Source organism: Nerophis lumbriciformis, linkage group LG21 (genome assembly GCF_033978685.3).
Source record: "Nerophis lumbriciformis linkage group LG21, RoL_Nlum_v2.1, whole genome shotgun sequence".
Classification (NCBI taxonomy): domain Eukaryota; kingdom Metazoa; phylum Chordata; class Actinopteri; order Syngnathiformes; family Syngnathidae; genus Nerophis; species Nerophis lumbriciformis.
In genome coordinates, this window is record NC_084568.2 from 37,990,402 (window position 1) to 38,011,672 (window position 21,271).

The 21,271-nt window shown below is 40.4% G+C and overlaps 1 protein-coding gene across 4 annotated transcripts in view; it reads right to left on the minus strand.

The window, feature by feature from the left end:
* Window positions 1–19,237, minus strand: part of lpcat1 (lysophosphatidylcholine acyltransferase 1) — a 76,854-nt gene extending 57,617 nt beyond the window's left edge. For 2 of the 4 annotated variants that reach the window (XR_012051069.1, XR_009817639.2), the window contains exon 1: window positions 18,867–19,237. Coding sequence is in view for 2 of the 4 variants with exons in the window: in XM_072915650.1 (XP_072771751.1) it covers window positions 18,867–18,953 (87 nt within the window). In the remaining 2 variants the exon portion in view is untranslated. The remainder of the gene's footprint in view (window positions 1–18,866) is intronic. The other 2 variants (XM_072915650.1, XM_072915649.1) reach the window with 2 other exon arrangements.
* Between the last annotated feature and the right edge of the window lie 2,034 nt (window positions 19,238–21,271).

Genomic DNA, 21,271 nt, shown 5'->3' on the forward strand with positions numbered 1-21,271 from the left:
AGATAGTTCAGTCAAACTTTAATAATATATTGAAAACCAGCGTTCTAACAACTCTGTCCCAAAATGTACGCAAATGTGCAATCACAAACATAGTAAAATTCAAAATGGTGTAGAGCAATAAATAGCAACATAATGTTGCTCGAACGTTAATGTCACAACACACAAAATAAACATAGCGCTCACCTTCTGAAGTTATTCTTCATTCGTAAATCCTTCGAATTCTTCGTCTTCGGTGTCCGAATGGAAAAGTTGCGCAAGCGTGGGATCCAAAAATGGCCGGCTCCGCCTCGTCGAAGTCATCGGATTCAGTGTCGCTGTTGTTGTGCAGCAGTTCTGTGAATCCTGCCTTCCGGAAAGCTCGGACCACAGTTGTGACCGAAACTATCTGCCCAGGCATTTACGATCCACTGGCAGATGTTGGCGTATGTCGACCGGCGCTATCTGCCCGTCTTAGTGAAGGTGTGTTCGCCTTCGGAGCTGTGTGAAAAAAGCCACCCGGCCTCTTCGCGTAAACTTCCCTTAACCACTCGCTCATCTTTTCTTCATCCATCCATCCCTTCGAGTTAGCTTTTATGATGACGCCGGCTGGAAAGGTCTCTTTTGGCAAGGTCTTCCTTTTGAATATCACCATGGGTGGAAGTTAGCATGGCAAGCTAGAACCACAGTGAAGGATGACTTCTCATTCCCTGTGGTGCGAATATTCACCGTACGTGCTCCCGTTCCACAGTGCAGTTCACAGGAATATCAGTTGCTGTGAAATACGGTAGTAATCCGTGTGCGGATGGAGAGATTGCGTCTTTTTATGAACCGGATCCTTGTCGCGTAGTAGGAGCCATTTTGTGGTCTTTACAGATGTAAACAGGAAATGAAACGTACGGTGATATCCGCGCGTTTTTTCTTCTTCTTCCGGGGGCGGGTGAAGCGCTTCCTGTTCTATGGGGGCGGGTGAAGCGCTTCCTGTTCTATGGGGGCGGGTGAAGCGCTTCCTGTTCTATGGGGGCGGGTGCTTTCCTTGGCGGTTGCTTGCGTAGAAGAAGAAGCGCTTCCTGTTCTACCGGGAAAAAAGATGGCGGCTGTTTACCGAAGTTGCGAGACCGAAACTTTATGAAAATGAATCGTAATAAAGCGCACCGGGTTATAAGGCGCACTGTCAGCTTTTGAGAAAAATTGTGGTTTTTAGGTGCGCCTTATAGTGCGGAAAATACGGTACATTCCTCCATAAAATAGACTAACAACTGTTTATATTACTTAGAAGAAAACTGTTTTTATTTGATAAAATTCTACCCAAACATTTGATAAATTGGCTGGACAGGACAAATTTTGTTTATATATATATATATATATATATTTTTTTTTTTTTTACATATATATATATATATATATATATATATATATATTTATTATATATATTTTTTTTTATTATATATATATATATATTTTTTTTTTTTTTTACATAGATATATATATATATATATATATATATATATATATATATATATATATATGTATGTGTGGGGGAAAAAAAAATCACAAGACTATTTCATCTCTACAGGCCTGTTTCATGAGGGGGGTACCCTCAATCGTCAGGGTATTAAGACATATATATATATATATATATATATATATATATATATATATACATATATATATATATATATATATATATATATGTCTTAATAAGGTTATCCAAAAAATAGTGCTCTATACCGTAGTAGAGCGCAATATATGTATGTGTGGGAAAAAAATCACAAGACTACTTCATCTCTACAGGCCTGTTTCATGAGGGGTTCCCTCAATCATCAGGAGATTTTAATGGAAGCATTCACATACCATGGTTTATATAGGGCACAGAGTGGGTAGGTACAGGCTGGCGTAGGGGCGTGGTGATTGGCTCATGTGTTACCTAGGAGGTGTTTCCGTCTGTGGCGGCATGCTGATACAATTTTGCTGCGCTTGTTGAGGGATGACAGGTCTGGACGGTAAATAATAAACAGTTTCTCTTTCAAGCATAGGTTGCATCTTTTATTACCACTATTGTAAGGTGTGCTGGATGCAAGAATTTGCCATGTTATTGAATATTCAACATTATTGTCTTTGAGGTCCCAAATGTGTTTGCTGAGTTCTGTGGTATTCCGCAGGTTTTGGTTCCTGAAAGAAGCCTTGTGATTGTTCCATCTGGTTTTAAACTCTTCCTCGGTTAATCCTACATATGTGTCGGATGTGTTAATGTCCTTGCGTGTTACCTTAGATTGGTAAACAACTGATGTTTGTAAGCACCCCCCGTTGAGAGGGAAATCAGGTTTCTTGCGGCAGTTGCAGCCTTTGTTGGTTTTGGAGTCGTTCTGTCCGGGGGCCGACGGCTCATTTGCAATTGTTTTGTTGTGGTTTGAGATAATTTGTCGTATACTGTTCATACAGCTGTAGCTCAATTTAATGTTGTTCTTGTTGAATACTTTTCTTAGGGTGTTGCCTTTGGGGAAGTGTTTGTCAATCAGAGTGAGGAATTTGTGGGTTCATAGGTGAGGGTGAAATTGTATCCGCTTTCATCAAGTGCTTTTTGGTACGGGGGGGTTGCTTGGTCAAATTCAGCTTTGCTCGATGACAGCATCGATAGCCTTTTATTAATTCCGGTAGGTATTCTTTTCGTGGTGGTGGGTGGGTGGTTGCTGTCATGGTGCACGTATTGGAGTGTTGTGTTGGATTTCGTGAATGGTTGGTAGCTGTTATTTCTCAGGTTGAAAGTGACGTCGAGGAAGTTGACGGTTTGCTTGTTGGCTTCAATCGTGATCCGTAGGCCGTTCTCTTTGAAAATTTGGCATATGCGCTTCTTGGTATTCTCGCTGCTCCTTGGCGAGGCGCGACACACTGCCAGTCCGTCATCACGGTAAATACCAAGGTTCAGGTTGAGGCTAGCGAGCTGGGAGAGGAGGAAACTCCCAACGAGTTCACACGTTTCTGCTTCGTCAAAACTTCCCATAGTGACGTCAAATGTTGAATTGTTCTTTTTTTGCCATGGTGTACTGTTGTGGATGAGTATGGAGTTTTTTGCGTGGATGATGATGTTTCTTTCGTTGCCTGTGATTGAGTCGTAGTCTGAGGCGAAGTCTAGTGCTTGAGTCAGTAGGTCTTGCGTGATGGAAGGGTAAAATTCTTCGATATCGAAGGAGATAAAGTTGTGCTGTTGTTTGTCTTGGATGTTGTTGAACCATTTGATTACTGCTGCTGTATTTCTCCATTGGTTGAGTGGTGTTTTGTCCTTGATTTTTGTGTTGACTCTGTCCAGGATTATTTTGCTGATTTTTCCTATTTCAGATTTAGTTGGGTTTATTAGTCGGCATGTTGGGTTATTTGCGAAGTTGGGTTTGTGGTCCTTCAATGTGATGAAGGCTTCCTTGTTGGCTGTGGCGTCCACCCTGTCCTCAATGTCCAGTTCAGCCGCGATCCTTTTATTTTCCAGGTGGATGTTCTGTAAGGTGTTGGGTTGCGCTTTTTTGTATGATTTGGTGATGCTTCTGTCCAGTAAGGTGTGGTGTTCTGGTATGTCCATTCTGTAGAAGTTTGTGGTTTTATCGGCAGCTATGATGAGGTTGTTTACTTTCTTGATGCGCTCCTTGTCATTTTTCAGCTTGGTGAGGAGTGGGTTGCGGATTGGCTTGAATTTGACGGATTGTATCATTTTGAGCATGTCGTTCTCAAAATCCTTTAGTTCCTCAACTGTGGGTGGGTTCTTGGTAGATTTGAATCCGTAAGTTTCCTTTTGCATTCCTTTTGTTTCAGGGTGGAGGAAAAAATGTGCTTTCCACCGCATCCTTCTTAGGAAGTGTTCCGTCTTTTCTATGAGCCTTAGCTTGTAGTCATTCTGCGTGGGTATGGGAATGTTCTTCGTGGAGTAGTCGATGTTGAATTTTTCCATTTCTGATCGTCGTACAGTGCTCAACAAATGTCAATTTGGAGCGGAGTATATGTCTTAATAAGGTTATCCAAAAAATAGTGCTCGATACCGTAGTAGAGCGCAATATATGTATGTGTGGGAAAAAAATCACAAGACTATTTCATCTCTACAGGCCTGTTTCATGAGGGGGGGTACCCTCAATCATCAGGAGATTTTAATGGGAGCATTCGCATACCATGGTTTATATAGGGCACAGAGTGGGTGGGTACAGGCTGGCCTAGGGGCGTGGTGATTGGCTCATGTGTTACCTAGGAGGTGTTTCCGTCTATGGCGGCATGCTGTTACAATTTCGCTGCGCTTGTTGAGGGATGACAGGTCTGGACGGTAAATAATAAACAGTTTCTCTTTCAAGCATAGGTTGCATCTTTTATTACCACTATTGTAAGGTGTGCTGGGTGCAAGAATTTACCATGTTATTGAATATTCAACATTATTGTCTTTGAGGTCCCAAATGTGTTTGCTGAGTTCTGTGGTATTTCGCAGGTTTTTGTTCCTGAAAGAAGCCTTGTGATTGTTCCATCTGGTTTTGAATTCACCCTCGGTTAATCCTACATATGTGTCGGATGTGTTAATGTCCTTGCGTATTACCTTAGATTGGTAGACAACTGATGTTTGTAAGCACCCCCCGTTGAGGGGGCAATCAGGTTTCTTTCGACAGTTACATGCTTTGTTGATTTTGGAGTCGCTCTGTCTGGGGGTCGACGGCTCATTTGCAATTGTTTTGTTGTGGTTTGAGATGATTTGTCGTATATTGTTCATGCAGCTGTAGCTCAATTTAATGTTGTTCTTGTTGAATACTTTTCTTAGGGTGTTGTCTTTGGGAAAGTGTTTGTCAATCAGATTGAGGAATTTGTGTCCAATGTTCGTTGAGACGTTTTTGCTGTATGGGGGGTTGTACCAGATGATGTCGTTTCGTTTTCTGTTCTTTTTTGGCTGGTTTCCTGGCGTGGGTTCATAGGTGAGGGTGAAATTGTATCCGCTTTCATCAAGGGCTTTTTGGTACGGGGGGGTTGCTTGGTCAAATTCAGCTTTGCTAGATGACAGCATCGATAGCCTTTTATTGATTCCGGTAGGTATTCTTTTCGTGGTGGTGGGTGGGTGGTTGCTGTCATGGTGCACGTATTGGAGTGTTGTGTTGGGTTTCGTGAATGGTTGGTAGCTGTTATTTCTCAGGTTGAAAGTGACGTCAAGGAAGTTGACGGTTTGCTTGTTGGCTTCAATCGTGATCCGTAGGCCGTTCTCTTTGAAAATTTGGCATATGCGCTTCTTGGTATTCTTGCTGCTCCTTGGCGAGGCGCGACACACTGCCGGTCCGTCATCACGGTAAATACCAAGGTTCAGATTGAGGCTAGCGAGCTGGGAGAGGAGGAAACTCCCAACGAGTTCACACGTTTCTGCTCCGTCAAAACTTCCCATAGTGACGTCAAATGTTGCATTGTTCTTTTTTTGCCATGGTGTACTGTTGTGGATGAGAATGGAGTTTTTTGCGTGGATGATGATGTTTCTTTCGTTGCCTGTGATTGAGTCGTAGTCTGAGGCGAAGTCTAGTGCTTGAGTCAGTAGGTCTTGCGTGATGGAAGGGTAAAATTCCTCGATATCAAAGGAGATAAAGTTGTGCTGTTGTTTGTCTTGGATGTTGTTGAACCATTTGATTACTGCTGCTGTATTTCTCCATTGGTTGAGTGGTGTTTTGTCCTTGATTTTTGTGTTGACTCTGTCCAGGATTATTTTGCTGATTTTTCCTATTTCAGATTTAGTTGGGTTTATTAGTCGGCATGTTGGGTTATTTGCGAAGTTGGGTTTGTGGTCCTTCAATGTGATGAAGGCTTCCTTGTTGGCTGTGGCGTCCACCCTGTCCTCAATGTCCAGTTCAGCCGCGATCCTTTTATTTTCCAGGTGGATGTTCTGTAAGGTGTTGGGTTGCGCTTTTTTGTATGATTTGGTGATGCTTCTGTCCAGTAAGGTGTGGTGTTCTGGTATGTCCATTCTGTAGAAGTTTGTGGTTTTATCGGCAGCTATGATGAGGTTGTTTACTTTCTTGATGCGCTCCTTGTCATTTTTCAGCTTGGTGAGGAGTGGGTTGCGGATTGGCTTGAATTTGACGGATTGTATCATTTTGAGCATGTCGTTCTCAAAATCCTTTAGTTCCTCAACTGTGGGTGGGTTCTTGGTAGATTTGAATCCGTAAGTTTCCTTTTGCATTCCTTTTGTTTCAGGGTGGAGGAAAAAATGTGCTTTCCACCGCATCCTTCTTAGGAAGTGTTCCGTCTTTTCTATGAGCCTTAGCTTGTAGTCATTCTGCGTGGGTATGGGAATGTTCTTCGTGGAGTAGTCGATGTTGAATTTTTCCATTTCTGATCGTCGTACAGTGCTCAACAAATGTCAATTTGGAGCGGAGTATATGTCTTAATAAGGTTATCCAAAAAATAGTGCTCGATACCGTAGTAGAGCGCAATATATGTATGTGTGGGAAAAAAATCACAAGACTATTTCACCTCTACAGGCCTGTTTCATGAGGGGGGGGTACCCTCAATCATCAGGAGATTTTAATGGGAGCATTCGCATACCATGGTTTATATAGGGCACAGAGTGGTATATATATATATATATATATATATATATATATATATATATATATATATATATATATATATATATATATATATAACAAAATTTGTCCAAATGTTGTTAAATATATTTATTTATATATATATATATAAAATGTGTCCTGTCCAGCGACTTTATCAAATGTTTGGGTAGAATTTTATCAAACAAAAACAGTTTTCTTCTAAGTAATATAAACAGTTGTTAGTCTATTTTATGGAGGAATGTAGTTAATGAATGAACTGGCATCCAATGTTATTAAAAAGTATTGATTTTGAATCGAGAATTGTTCTGAATCAACAATCGATTCTAAATCGAATCACTAACCCCGAGAACCCCGAGTTTTAATTCACATTTTCGGTAAAGTCCTATACTCTTACTGCTACTGGTTGCCGAATATAACTGAAGCTAGTTTAGACGTGTGCAGCTGGCTAATAATTGATGTCCAGAATTGTGTCCATGTTTAACACAAATATTTATTAACATACGGTCACGTAAATCAAACTCACTTTGTAACAAAAAACGGAAAATAAACGGGAGCAAACAAATCATAGCCTGGCACAGTCAAAACTGTTGCGCCTCTACTCAGCAACACCTGAACAAGATCCCAGCCCCTCCCTAAGTAGACTGGCACTTGGCCTTGAGCCAAACCCTTTAGTGACGTCATGAATTTGACGGACAGAAAGAGTAAATGGCTCTAACAAGTGGCTTGTGCCACAATACGCCCTGAAATGTTCCAAAACGTCAACAGTTTGACCAGGGCCGGCCCGTGGCATAGGCCGTATAGGCAAATGCTAAGGGCGCCGTCCATCAGGGGGCGCCACGCCAGTGCCACAAATGTTGGAGAAAAGAAAAAAAAAGTTGGTACTATTATTTCTAAATACAAAAAATAATCCCACGTTAATTAAAATGCAAAGTAAAGCCTATATAATAGAAATATTATTTGTTACAACATTACGCCCCCCCCCCGCACGGTGCGCCCCCTCCCTTCCCGTATCATGACTCTTTTTGGACGTCACCACATCAAAAAATCAACACAAGATGTCAAAACGGCCAAAACTGTCAGGTGCCCAGGGAAGAAAAAAGAGAAAAGAAGAGGAGGAGAAACGAGAAAAAGACAGAGGTAGCAGGTAGGTAACGTTAGCCTACATGAAATTATTTGTCTGTTACAGAATGTGATAGTAACCTGGCTTTTTAGCATTAAGCTAATGTTACATGATTCGGCAATTGCTAATCAATAAATAGCTAGTTCTGTTTTAACGTCGGGTTAATATTGTGGAGGGGGCTAAATTGTTATGGAAAATAATAATGTAACGTTAGGTAATTACAGTACTACCACCTTACATTCCTCAGGGATATTTGTATTATATCTTTTAAGCAGGTGTTTTTTGTTTACATTGTTATTGCCTTCTGGTTAGCTAATGTTTGCCCTGCAGGTAATAGTCACTTTTCCACCCCTTTATATATTAGGTATAGTTGTAAGCCTAGTTGTTAAAGTGCACATCATTAATGTTAATTAAGCAATATGTATGTAAAAAATATTGTATTTCATATATTCATTTTTGCATTCATTTATTTATTTTTTATTTTTTTTATCTTGTTAACTATTCTGATTGTTAATTTGCTTTCTTTAAGTAAAAAAAAGGTCAAAGACAAAGCTATCCGGTTTCTTGTGAGTATATACACTTCACTGCCGATGTGGGGGGGCGCCACCTAAAATCTTGCCTAGGGCGCCAGATTGGTTAGGGCCGGGCCTGAGTTTCACCCTGGAACAGACTATTTCTATTTGCAGTGCTTCCAGTTCGGGGGAGAGAATGCAAGTCTGAGAAGAGTATTTGCATCTTTCAAGCCTGAGGCGTGTAGAAAGTCCTGTTTGTTGATGTTTGACACTCACATGACACAAGTGGAAAAGGACACCGCCCTGACGCACCAAAAGGACGCAGACAGTAATAAGCAGCATGCTGTAACGTGTATTAATATTATTAGTGTATTTATTGGACCTGCACAAACAACTCTTGGGGGATGGCAGGAAGATAATAAAAAGGCATGTCGCGACTGGAGAAAGCCAAAGAGAAGCCACAAAAAAAACCATGACTTATTGCCATGAAAACACGTCCCTGAGGGGAAATACCAGGGTCAATACTCGGGCGGCTTGATAGCAACTGTTTGTTGTTCTGCGGGTACCTCCAACACCCGCAGGCTGCATGAACACAGACTTTAACTCAGCATCAAGTCCATAGCGTCCATGCTTGTGATGCTTCAAAACAACACGGAATGCAGCTTGCATGGTGACATAACTGATTCATGCACTCACCAATGTGTGTGTGTGTGTGCGTGTGTGTGTGTGTGTGTGTGTGTGTGTTATATATATATATACACAGTGGTGGTCAAAAGTGTACATACACTTGTAAAGAACATCATGTCATGGCTGTCAATCATTTTTACAACTCTTATTTTTTTTGTGATGTAGTGATTGGAGCACATACTTGTTGCTCACAAAAAAACATTCATGAAGTTTGCTTCTTTTATGAATTTATTATGGCTCTACTGCATACTTGCCAACCTTGAGACCTCCAATTTCGGGAGGTGGGGGATGGGGGTGGGTGCGGGGGGCGTGGTTGGGGCGAGGGCGTGGTTGGGGGCGTGGTTAAGAGGGGAGGAGTATATTTACAGCTAGAATTCACCAAGTCAAGTATTTCATATATATATATATATATATATATATATATCCCCGCGACCCCGAAGGGAATAAGCGGTAGTAAATGGATGGATGGATATATATATATATATATATATATATATATATATATATAAGAAATAATTGACTTTCAGTGAATTCTAGCTATATATATATATATGTATATATATATATATATATATATATATATATATATATATATGTCTTAATAAGGTTATCCAAAAAATAGTGCTCGATACCGTAGTAGAGCGCAATATGTATGTGTGGGAAAAATATCACAAGACTACTTCATCTCTACAGGCCTGTTTCATGAGGGGTTCCCTCAATCATCAGAAGATTTTAATGGGAGCATTCACATACCATGGTTTGTATAGGGCACAGAGTGGGTGGGTACAGGCTGGCGTAGGGGCGTGGTGATTGGCTCATGTGTATCAGCATGCCGCCACAGACGGAAACACCTCCTAGGTAACACATGAGCCAATCGCCACGCCCCTACGTCAGCCTGTACCCACCCAATCTGTGCCCTATATAAACCATGGTATGTGAATGCTCCCATTAAAATCTCCTGATGATTGAGGGAACCCCTCATGAAACAGGCCTGTAGAGATGAAGTAGTCTTGTGATTTTTTTCCCACACATATATATATATATATATATATATATATATATATATATATATATATATAAAAGAAATACTTGAATTTCAGTGTTCATTTATTTACACATATACACACACATAACACTCATCTACTCACTGTTGAGTTAAGGGTTGAATTGTCCATCCTTGTTCTATTCTCTGTCACTAGCTTTCTAACCATGCTGAACACCCTCTCTGATGATGCATTGCTGTGTGGCACGCACAAAAGTGCTTTCATCAAATGCACTAGATGGCAGTATTGTCCTGTTTAAGAGTGTCACAACATTGCTGTTTACGGCAGACGGACTGCTTTACTGTAGACGTTCTTTATATTGTTGGAAAGCGGACTCAGGTCCGCATGGAGCTGGAGGGGGCGTGGCCTCCAGTTCCGCCTGAATTTCGGGAGATTTTCGGGAGAAAATTTGTCCCGGGAGGTTTTCGGGAGAGGCGCTGAATTTCGGGAGTCTCCCGGAAAATCCGGGAGGGTTGGCAAGTATGGTCTACTGAAAATGTGGGGGTCAAAAGTATACATACAGCAATGTTAATATTTGCTTACATGTCCCTTGGCAAGTTTACCTGCAATAAAGCTCTTTTGGTAGCCATCCACAAGCTTCTGCTTGACCACTTGACCACTAAATTGCTGCAGTTCAGCTAAATGTGTTGCTTTTCTGACATGGACTTGTTTCTTCAGCATTGTCCACACCTTTAAGTCAGGACTTTGGGAAGGCCATTCTAAAACCTTCATTCTAGCCTGATTTAGCCATTCCTTTACCACTTTTGAGGTGTGTTTGGGGTCATTGTCCTGTTGGAACACCTAACTGCGCCCAAGACCCAACCTCCGGGCTGATGATTTTAGCTTGTCCTGAACAATTTGGAGCTAATCCTCCTTTTTCATTGTCCCATTTAACCTCTTAAGGCCCAAGCTGTTTGTTTGCATGCTTTTTTTATTTCTCTTTGCTATTTGGGCTTATTGGACCCTAATTAGAATAAAAACTAAGAATCATCTTTTGATATGATGTACTTAGTCCATAAGTACACAAACGTGTACTTCATGTGGAGTGACATGCTAATTTTTATTTTTAAACTTCCATCCATCCATTTTCTACCGCTTGTCCCTTTCCATTGTATGTTATACTCTACTACCAGATGGCAGTATAAGTGTCCACATAAGCGTCCATAAAACCCCAATTCAGTAGTGTACACAATTTTGGAAATAAGAGCTAAAAGGTGCTGTCCACGCATGTGGCCACTAAGCCTTTAGAGCAGTGGTTCTTCACCTTGTTGGAGGTACCGAACCCCAGCAGTTTCACATTCACCCAACCCTTCTTTTGTGAAAAATAAAATGTTTTTTTTTTTCAAATTCAAGACAAAGTTATATGTTTTTGGTAACACTTTAGTATGGGGAACATATTCTAAGTAACAAAGACTTAATTTAGAGTTCTTTGGTTAGGGTTAGGGCCAGGGTTAGAGGGTTAGGGTAAGGCCATGCCGAATAAGGCATTAATAAGTAGTTAATAATGACTAGTTAAGAGCCAATATGTTACTAATTTGCATGTTAATAAGCAACTAATTAATGGTGAATACGTTCCCCATACTAAAGTGTTACCATGTTTTATTACTGGTGCACAAAATGAAGCGTGCATGAACATCACCTTGTTCAAAGAACAAACCCAACACAGTGCATAAACTCACAACAAATTACACACCTGCAAATCAGTCAAATGTTGTCGTATCCGTAATACGCCGATAGGGAGAAGTTTTTATTTACACGATGAGTCGGGTGTGTTTTGACCTCCGCCGAACCCCTGAGCCTGACTCACCGAACCCCTAGGGTTCCATCCAACCCAGGTTAAGAACCACTGTTCTAGCCTGATTTAGCCATTCCTTTACCACGTTTGAGGTGTGTTTGGGGTCATTGTCCTGTTGGAACACCCAACTGCACCCAAGACCCAACCTCCGGGCTGATGATTTTAGCTTGTCCTGAACAATTTGGAGGTAATCCTCCTTTTCCATTGTCTCATTTAACATCTTAAGGCCCAAGCTGTTTGTTTACATGTTTTTTTTTTTCTTTTCTCTTTGCTATTTGGGCTTCCATCCATCCATCCATTTTCTACCGCTTATTCCCTTCGGGTTATTGGACCCTAATTACAATAAAAACTAAAAATCATTTTTTACATGATGTACTTAGTCCATAAGTACACAAACGTGTACTTCATGTGTAGTGACATGCTAATTCTTATTTTTACACTTTTTTTTTCCAAATTCCATTGTATGTTTTACTCTTCTGACACCACCAGATAGCAGTATAAGTGTCCATATGTCGGCATAAGACCCCAATTCAGTAGTGTACACAATTTTGGAAATAAGAGCTAAAAGGTGCTGTCCACGCATGTGGCCAGTAAGCCTTTAGAGCAGTGGTTCTTAACCTGGGTTGGATGGAACCGTAAGGGTTCGGTGAGTCGGGCTCAGGGGTTCGGTGGAGGTCAAAACACACCCGACTCATCGTGTAAATACAAACTTCTCCCTATCGGCGTATTACGGATACGACAACAGCAGAAGTCAGACTGATTTGCAGGTGTGTCATTTGTTGTGAGTTTATGCACTGTGTTGGGTTTGTTCTTTGAACAAGGTGATGTTCATGCACGCTTCATTTTGTGCACCAGTGATGAAACATGGTAACACTTTAGTATGGGGAACATATTCACCATTAATTAGTTGCTTATTAACATGCAAATTAGTAACATATTGGCTCTTAACTAGTCATTATTAACTACTTATTAATGCCTTATTCGGCATGGCCTTATTATAAGCCTAACCCTCTAACCCTGACCCTAACCAAAGAACTCTAAATTAAGTCTTTGTTACTTAGAATATGTTCCCCTAGTGTCCAAAAAACTCTAAATTAAGTATTTGTTACTTAGAATATGTTCCCCATACTAAAGTGTTACCAAAAACATAACTTTGTCTTGAATTTGAAAAAAAAACTAAACATTTTATTTTTCACTAAAGAAGGGTTGGGTGAATGCGTATATGAAACTGGTGGGGTTTGGTACCTCCAACAAGGTTAAGAACCACTGCTTTAGAGGTTTAAAGCAGCAGTTCCATTGGCAGCAAGACAGGCCCAGAGCCTAATACTACCACCGCCATCCTGGGATTAAAGGCCTCACCTTTTCTCCTCCAAACTGGGTATTGTGGCCAAACAGCTCCATTTTTGTTTCATCTGACCACAGAACTTTCCTCCAGAAGGTCTTATCTTTGTTTATGTGACGTCAGATGAAACAAAAAGATCTGGTCACATTTTCAGTAGAGCCATAATAAATTCATAAAAGAAGCAAACTTCATGAATGTTTTTTTTGTGACCAACAAGTATGTGCTCCAATCACTACATCACAACAAAATAAGAGTTGAAGAAATGATTGGAAACTCAAGACAGCCACGACATGATGTTCTTTACAAGGCGAACAAGATTTGTCTATAGAATCTCCTCTCTGGTCAACAAAAGCACCTTGAAGATTCTAGCGGGAACTCTCGTTCAACCCTTTTTCCATTACGCATGCACCTCCAAAACCCTCAAATCAAGACTCCAAACATCCCAGAACAAGCTAGTCAGATTACTTCTAAACCTCCACCCCAGGTCACACCTCACTCCTACCCACTTCTCCAAAGTGGGCTGGCTCAGGGTGGAGGACAGAGTCAAACAACTTGCACTGAGCCTAGTCTATAAAATCCGCTACACCTCCCTGATACCGAAGTACATGTCAAACTACTTCCTTAACGTAAACGACCGCCATAACCACAACACCAGGGGGAGCTCCACTAACCACGTTAAACCCAGATTCCGATCTAACAAAGGTCTTAACTCATTCTCCTTCCATGCCACATCAATGTACAAACTATAGACCTGTTTCCGTACTTCCACAATTTTCTAAAATCATTGAAAAACTGTTCAATAACAGATTAGAGAGTTTCATAAATAAAAATAGAATACTCGAAGAAAATCAATATGGATACAGAGCTAATGTTTCAACTTCGATGGCTTTAATTGAAATTACAGAAGAAATTACCAATGCTATAGATAATTAAAAATGTGCGGCAGCAGTTTTTATGGATCTAACTAAAGCATTTGACACAATTAATCACAATATTTTAATCAAAAAACTAGAACGATATGGCATCAGAGGGTTAGTCTTAAACTGAATAAGAAGTTACCGTATTTTCCGCACCATAAGGCGCCCTGGGTTATAAGCCGCGCCTTCAATGAACGGCATATTTCAAAACTTTGTCCACCTATAAGCCGCCCCGTGTTGTAAGCCGCATCTAACTGCGCTAAAGGAATGTCAAAAAAAACAGTCAGATAGGTCAGTCAAACTTTAATAATATATTAAAACCAGCGTGATGTGGGCGCGCATGAAATCGTATATCAACATGGACAGAGCTGCGTGAAAAAAGCCACCTGGCCTCTTCGCGTAAACTTAAACTTACCTTAACCACTCGCTCATCTTTTCTTCATCCATCCCTTCGAGTTAGCTTTTATGATGACGCCGGCTGGAAAGGTCTCTTTTGGCAAGGTCTTCCTTTTGAATATCACCATGGGTGGAAGTTTCTGGCCATTAGCATGGCAAGCTAGAACCACAGTGAAGGATGACTTCTCATTCCCTGTGGTGCGAATATTCACCGTACGTGCTCCCGTTGTATCCACAGTGCGGTTCACAGGAATATCAAAAGTCAGTGGAACCTCGTCCATGTTGATAATGTTCTCTGGCCGGATCTTTTTTTCAGCTATCTTGTTTTTACAATATGCACGGAAAGTAGCCAGCTTTTCTTGAAAGTCTTTAGGCAGTTGCTGTGAAATAGTAGTCCGTGTGCGGATGGAGAGATTGCGTCTTTTCATGAACCGGAAACCTGTCGCTTAGTAGGAGCCATTTTGTGGTCTTTACAGATGTAAACACACAAAGGAAATGAAACGTAATATCCGCGCGCTTCTTCTTCTTCTACGCGGGCGGGTGGTTGCTTACAGTAGAAGAAGAAGCGCTTCCTGTTCTATGGGGGCGGGTGCTTACCTTGGCGGTTGCTTGCGTAGAAGAAGAAGCGCTTCCTGTTCTACCGGGAAAAAAGATGGCGGCTGTTTACCGAAGTTGCGAGACCGAAACTTTATGAAATTGAATCTTAATATGAATCCATATATAAAGCGCACCGGGTTATAAGGCGCACTGTCAGCTTTTGAGAAAATTTGTGGTTTTTAGGTGCGCCTTATAGTGCGGAAAATACGGTATCTAATGAACAGGAAACAATACGTGAAGCTAGGCGAACACACCTCTACAACGCTAAATATATCCTGTGGTGTACCTCAGGGATCAATACTAGGACCTAAATTATTCAATCTATATATAAATGACATTTGTAAAGTTACAAAAGATTTAAAGTTAGTATTATTTGCGGATGATACAACAGCGTTTTGTTCAGGAGAGAACACACAGAAGATACTACAAATAATAACAGAAGAAATTAACAAATTAAAAAGATGGTTTGACAAAAACAGACTATCGTTGAATCTCAGTAAAAGTAAAATAATGCTATTTGGTAACAGTAGAAGAGAAAGTCAAACACAAATACAAATAGACGGAATAGAAATTGAAAGAGTAAATGAAACCAAATGTCTAGGTATAATGATTGATGATAAATTGAACTGGAAATCTCACGTAAAAAATATACAACATAAAGTAGCAAGAAACACGTCAATAATGAATAAAGCAAAACATGTTCTAGACAAATAATCACTTCATATTCTCTACTGCTCACTAGTGTTACCATATCTGAGTTATTGTGCAGAAATATGGGAAATAATTACAAAAGTACACTTCATTCATTAACGGTGTTACAAAAAAGATCAGTTAGAATAATACATCATGTTGGATATAGAGAACACACAAATCCTTTATTTATTGAATCAAAGATACTGAAATTCTACGACATAGTGAATTTGCAAACAGCTAAAATGATACACAAAGCAAACTATAACCTGCTACCCAAGAATATACAACAATTCTTCTCAAAAAAAGAGGAGAAATATAATCTTAGGGAGAAATGTAATTTAAAACATTTGTATGCACGTACAACACTTAAGACCTTCAGTATATCAGTATGTGGAATTAAATTATGGAATGGATTAAGCAAAGCAATCAATGTACTAATATGATCCACTTCAAGAAACTCTTCAAACTTAAAGTGTTTACAAAGTACAAAGAAGAAGAACCATGATAAACATTCTGAATTTATTTAACTCATCCATTCTTTCATTCTTTCACTCACAAAATAATCTTACTTATCTCAACATATGAAATGTAACTTACTTCACCAATTATTATTTATTTACTTATTTTATTGTGATTACTTATGGAGTATATTGTGAATAAATTGAGAACAGGAAGTGAACAAAAGTTTTAGCAACTGTTATGTAAAAGAAAAGGGGTAGGATTAAATAAGCTCTGCTTCTTCCTACTCCTTTTCGAACATGTTGAAAAGAGAAACTGGAGATTGTGATGTATCATGTTGTATACTTGCATGTTCGAAATAAACTCAAACTCAAACTCAATGTGGAATGCACTCCCAACAGGTGTAAAAGAAAGGGCATCTCTATCCTCCTTCAAAACCGCACTAAAAGAACACCTCCAGGCAACCTCAACCCTAAACTAACACCCTCCCTTCCACATCCCCGGACTGTAAATAACCAAATGTAAATAATCAAATGTATATACTTGTTCTTATGCTTTCTGAACTCACTATGTCCACTACTTGCTGTTTCAATGTCCATTTCTCTGATGATGCAATTGTTGATTACTGAAGTGTTGATATCAACTAAACTCTCCTCATCCCACCCCCCGGATTGTAAATAATGTAAATAATTCAATGTATATACTCTGATGATTAACTTGTGGGATGACTGTATTATGATGATAGTATACAGGTAAAAGCCAGTAAATTAGAATATTTTGAAAAACTTGATTTATTTCAGTAATTGCATTCAAAAGGTGTAACTTGTACATTATATTTATTCATTGCACACAGACTGATGCATTCAAATGTTTATTTCATTTAATTTTGATGATTTGAAGTGGCAACAAATGAAAATCCAAAATTCCGTGTGTCACAAAATTAGAATATTACTTAAGGCTAATACAAAAAAGGGATTTTTAGAAATGTTGGCCAACTGAAAAGTATGAAAATGAAAAATATGAGCATGTACAATACTCAATACTTGGTTGGAGCTCCTTTTGCCTCAATTACTGCGTTAATGCGGCGTGGCATGGAGTCGATGAGTTTCTGGCACTGCTCAGGTGCTATGAGAGCCCAGGTTGCTCTGATAGTGGCCTTCAACTCTTCTGCGTTTTTGGGTCTGGCATTCTGCATCTTCCTTTTCACAATACCCCACAGATTTTCTATGGGGCTAAGGTCAGGGGAGTTGGCGGGCCAATTTAGAACAGAAATACCATGGTCCGTAAACCAGGCACGGGTAGATTTTGCGCTGTGTGCAGGCGCCAAGTCCTGTTGGAACTTGAAATCTCCATCTCCATAGAGCAGGTCAGCAGCAGGAAGCATGAAGTGTTCTAAAACTTGCTGGTAGACGGCTGCGTTGACCCTGGATCTCAGGAAACAGAGTGGACCGACACCAGCAGATGACATGGCACCCCAAACCATCACTGATGGTGGAAACTTTACACTAGACTTCAGGCAACGTGGATCCTGTGCCTCTCCTGTCTTTCTCCAGACTCTGGGACCTCGATTTCCAAAGGAAATGCTAAATTTGCATGGTTGGGTGATGGTTTGGGGTGCCATGTCATCTGCTGGTGTCGGTCCACTCTGTTTCCTGAGATCCAGGGTCAACGCAGCAGTCTACCAGCAAGTTTTAGAGCACTTCATGCTTCCTGCTGCTGACCTGCTCTATGGAGATGGAGATTTCAAGTTCCAACAGGACTTGGCGCCTGCACACAGCGCAAAATCTACCCGTGCCTGGTTTACGGACCATGGTATTTCTGTTCTAAATTGGCCCGCCAACTCCCCTGACCTTAGCCCCATAGAAAATCTGTGGGGTATTGTGAAAAGGAAGATGCAGAATGCCAGACCCAAAAACGCAGAAGAGTTGAAGGCCACTATCAGAGCAACCTGGGCTCTCATAACACCTGAGCAGTGCCAGAAACTCATCGACTCCATGCCACGCCGCATTAACGCAGTAATTGAGGCAAAAGGAGCTCCAACCAAGTATTGAGTATTGTACATGCTCATATTTTTCATTTTCATACTTTTCAGTTGGCCAACATTTCTAAAAATCCCTTTTTTGTATTAGCCTTAAGTAATATTCTAATTTTGTGACACACGGAATTTTGGATTTTCATTTGTTGCCACTTCAAATCATCAAAATTAAATGAAATAAACATTTGAATGCATCAGTCTGTGTGCAATGAATAAATATAGTGTACAAGTTACACCTTTTGAATGCAATTACTGAAATAAATCAAGTTTTTCAAAATATTCTAATTTACTGGCTTTTACCTGTATATCTGTATCATGAATCAATTTAAGTGGACCCCGACTTAAACAAGTTGAAAAACTTATTGGGGTGTTACCATTTAGTGGTCAATTGTAGGGAATATGTACTGTACTGTGCAATCTACTAATAAAAGTCTCAATCAATCAATCAATCAATTCAGTGCAGAACCTTGAAGGTTTCCTGCTAATGTACTAAAAGTTTGCGCGCGTTTATTAAAATCCCCTGCCTGGACTTGTAACAACAGGTAGGCTCCTATTGCCACACAGGTGTTTTGCAATTAGTTGACGCGGTTTGCAACATGTTCGTGAAGTGGGGCGAAATATGTGAAACGCGCTTTCATCACAATGGATTTCAGGTGTGCCTAATGAGGTGGCCACCCGCAAATATTCATTTGAGTCGAGAACAATTCATATTAAAGAAACAACCTTACCGTTATTTTGTCCGCCAAGCTTAATTCCAAATTGTGGACGAAAGGGTTCCTCCCCCACCTGGTGGGACGACTGCCCGGTGAGTTCATGGTTGGGGGGGCGACTTCAAAAGTGTCGAAAGTGATGCGCGTCTTCTTCAAAAGTCGTTGTTTTGGTTGTGTGCGTGTTATTAAGTGTGTTAGTGTGCGTGTTAAAAGTGTGTTTGTGTGCGTGTGTGAGACGGAGCGAGAGGCGTGTCCACCTCTACTGCGTCAAAAGTGATGTCGCCGGAGGCAGGAAATGGCAAGTTAGCAGGATTACACGCTACTTCCGGTTCCTAAATAAAAGAGAAAGTCAAGTGTACGCTATGCTGGCGGTTTTAAGTGACGGTTGGTTAGAGCAAACTCGCATGATTCACATACTGGAGTTTGGTGAGGAAATAAAATAAATTCAGCGAGTACGCGGTGGTGGGCAGTAGGTTAGAACAAGCTAGCGGGATTATACACGCTCGTTTCGGTTGCAAAATAAAACACAGAAAGTCAGTGAGTAATGTTTGGTTAGAACAAGCTTTGATTCCGGTTACAAAATAAAACAGGAAATAGGTGACCAGAACGATCGAGTGAGGTTACGTGCCCTACTTCCGGCTGCAATAAAAAAAAAGACAAAAATCTGGAGCGTAATAGTATGTTCTTCTGGTTACAAAAAAAAACAAAATGCAAAGTCATTGACAACTTGATGCTGCTGGTTTAGGTAACGGTAGACTACAACAAGCTAGCCAGATTTACATATTTGAGTTTCGGTCACCAAATAAGACAACGTTTGCAATGCTTCCCGTCAGTGAGAACATAGTAGCAAAATTAAAACAACTTTCTTTTGCTTTCAAAATAATACAGAGGATGTCAGTCAGTATAGGCGAGCAACGTTATACACCATACTTCCGTTTACAAAAACAAAACAGGAAGTCAGTGAATAATGGTAGCCTTTTGGTCACATGCCCTGCTTCCGGTTGCAAAATAAAAGCACAAAACGTGACGGTATGTTAGAAGGCGTTGGCAAGATTATACGGCCTATGTTGTGAAATTTAACACAGGAAGTCTTCGAGTACGCCATGCTGCTGGTTTGGGAAACGGTAAGTTAGAACAAGCTAGCTCATATTTGAGTTTCGGTCACAAAATAAGACATTTGCGATGGTTCTGGTTCAGCTAACGGTCGGTGAGAACATAGTTTAGTAGCAAAATCAAACACCTTTCTTCTGGTTTCAAAATAATACAGAGGAAGTCGGTGAGTAACGGATGTTTAGAATCGGCGAACAATATAATACGCCATATTTCCGTTTACAAAACAAAACAGGAAGTCAGTGAATAATGGGAGGTGAGAACAGGCTTTTGGTCTCATACCCTACTTCCGGTTGCAAAATAAAAGCACAAAAAGTGACGGTATGTTAGAAGGAGTTGGCAAGATTATACGGCCTATGTTAGGAAATTTAACACAGAAAGTCTTCGAGTACGCGATGCTGCTGGTTTGGGAAACGGTAAGTAAGAACAAGCTAGCTCATATTTGAGTTTCGGTCACAAAATAAGACATTTGCGATGGTTCTGGTTCAACTAACGGTCGGTGAGAACATAGTTTAGTAGCAAAATCAAACACCTTTCTTCTGGTTTCAAAATAATACAGAGGAAGTCGGTGAGTAACGGATGTTTAGAATCGGCGAACAATATTATACGCCATATTTCCGTTTACAAAACAAAACAGGAAGTCAGTGAATAATGGGAGGTGAGAACAGGCTTTTGGTCTAATACCCTACTTCCGGTTGCAAAATAAAAGCACAAAAAGTGACGGTATGTTAGAAGGAGTTGACAAGATTATACGGCCTATGTTAGGAAATTTAACACAGGAAGTCTTCGAGTACGCCATGCTGCTGGTTTGGGTAACGGTAACGGTAAGTTAGAACAAGTTAGCTCATATTTGAGTTTCGGTCACAAAATAAGACAATTGCGATGGTTCTGGTTCAGCTAACGGTCGGTGAGAACATAGTTTAGTAGCAAAATCAAACACCTTTCTTCTGGTTTCAAAATAATACAGAGGAAGTCGGTGAGTAACGGATGTTTAGAATCGGCGAACAATATAATACGCCATATTTCCGTTTACAAAACAAAACAGGAAGTCAGTGAATAATGGGAGGTGAGAACAGGCTTTTGGTCTAATATCCTACTTCCGGTTGTAAAATAAAAGCACAAAAAGTGACGGTATGTTAGAAGGAGTTGGCAAGATTATACGGCCTATGTTAGGAAATTTAACACAGGAAGTCTTCGAGTACGCCATGCTGCTGGTTTGGGTAACGGTAACGGTAAGTTAGAACAAGTTAGCTCATATTTGAGTTTCGGTCACAAAATAAGGCATTTGCGATGGTTCTGGTTCAGCTAACGGT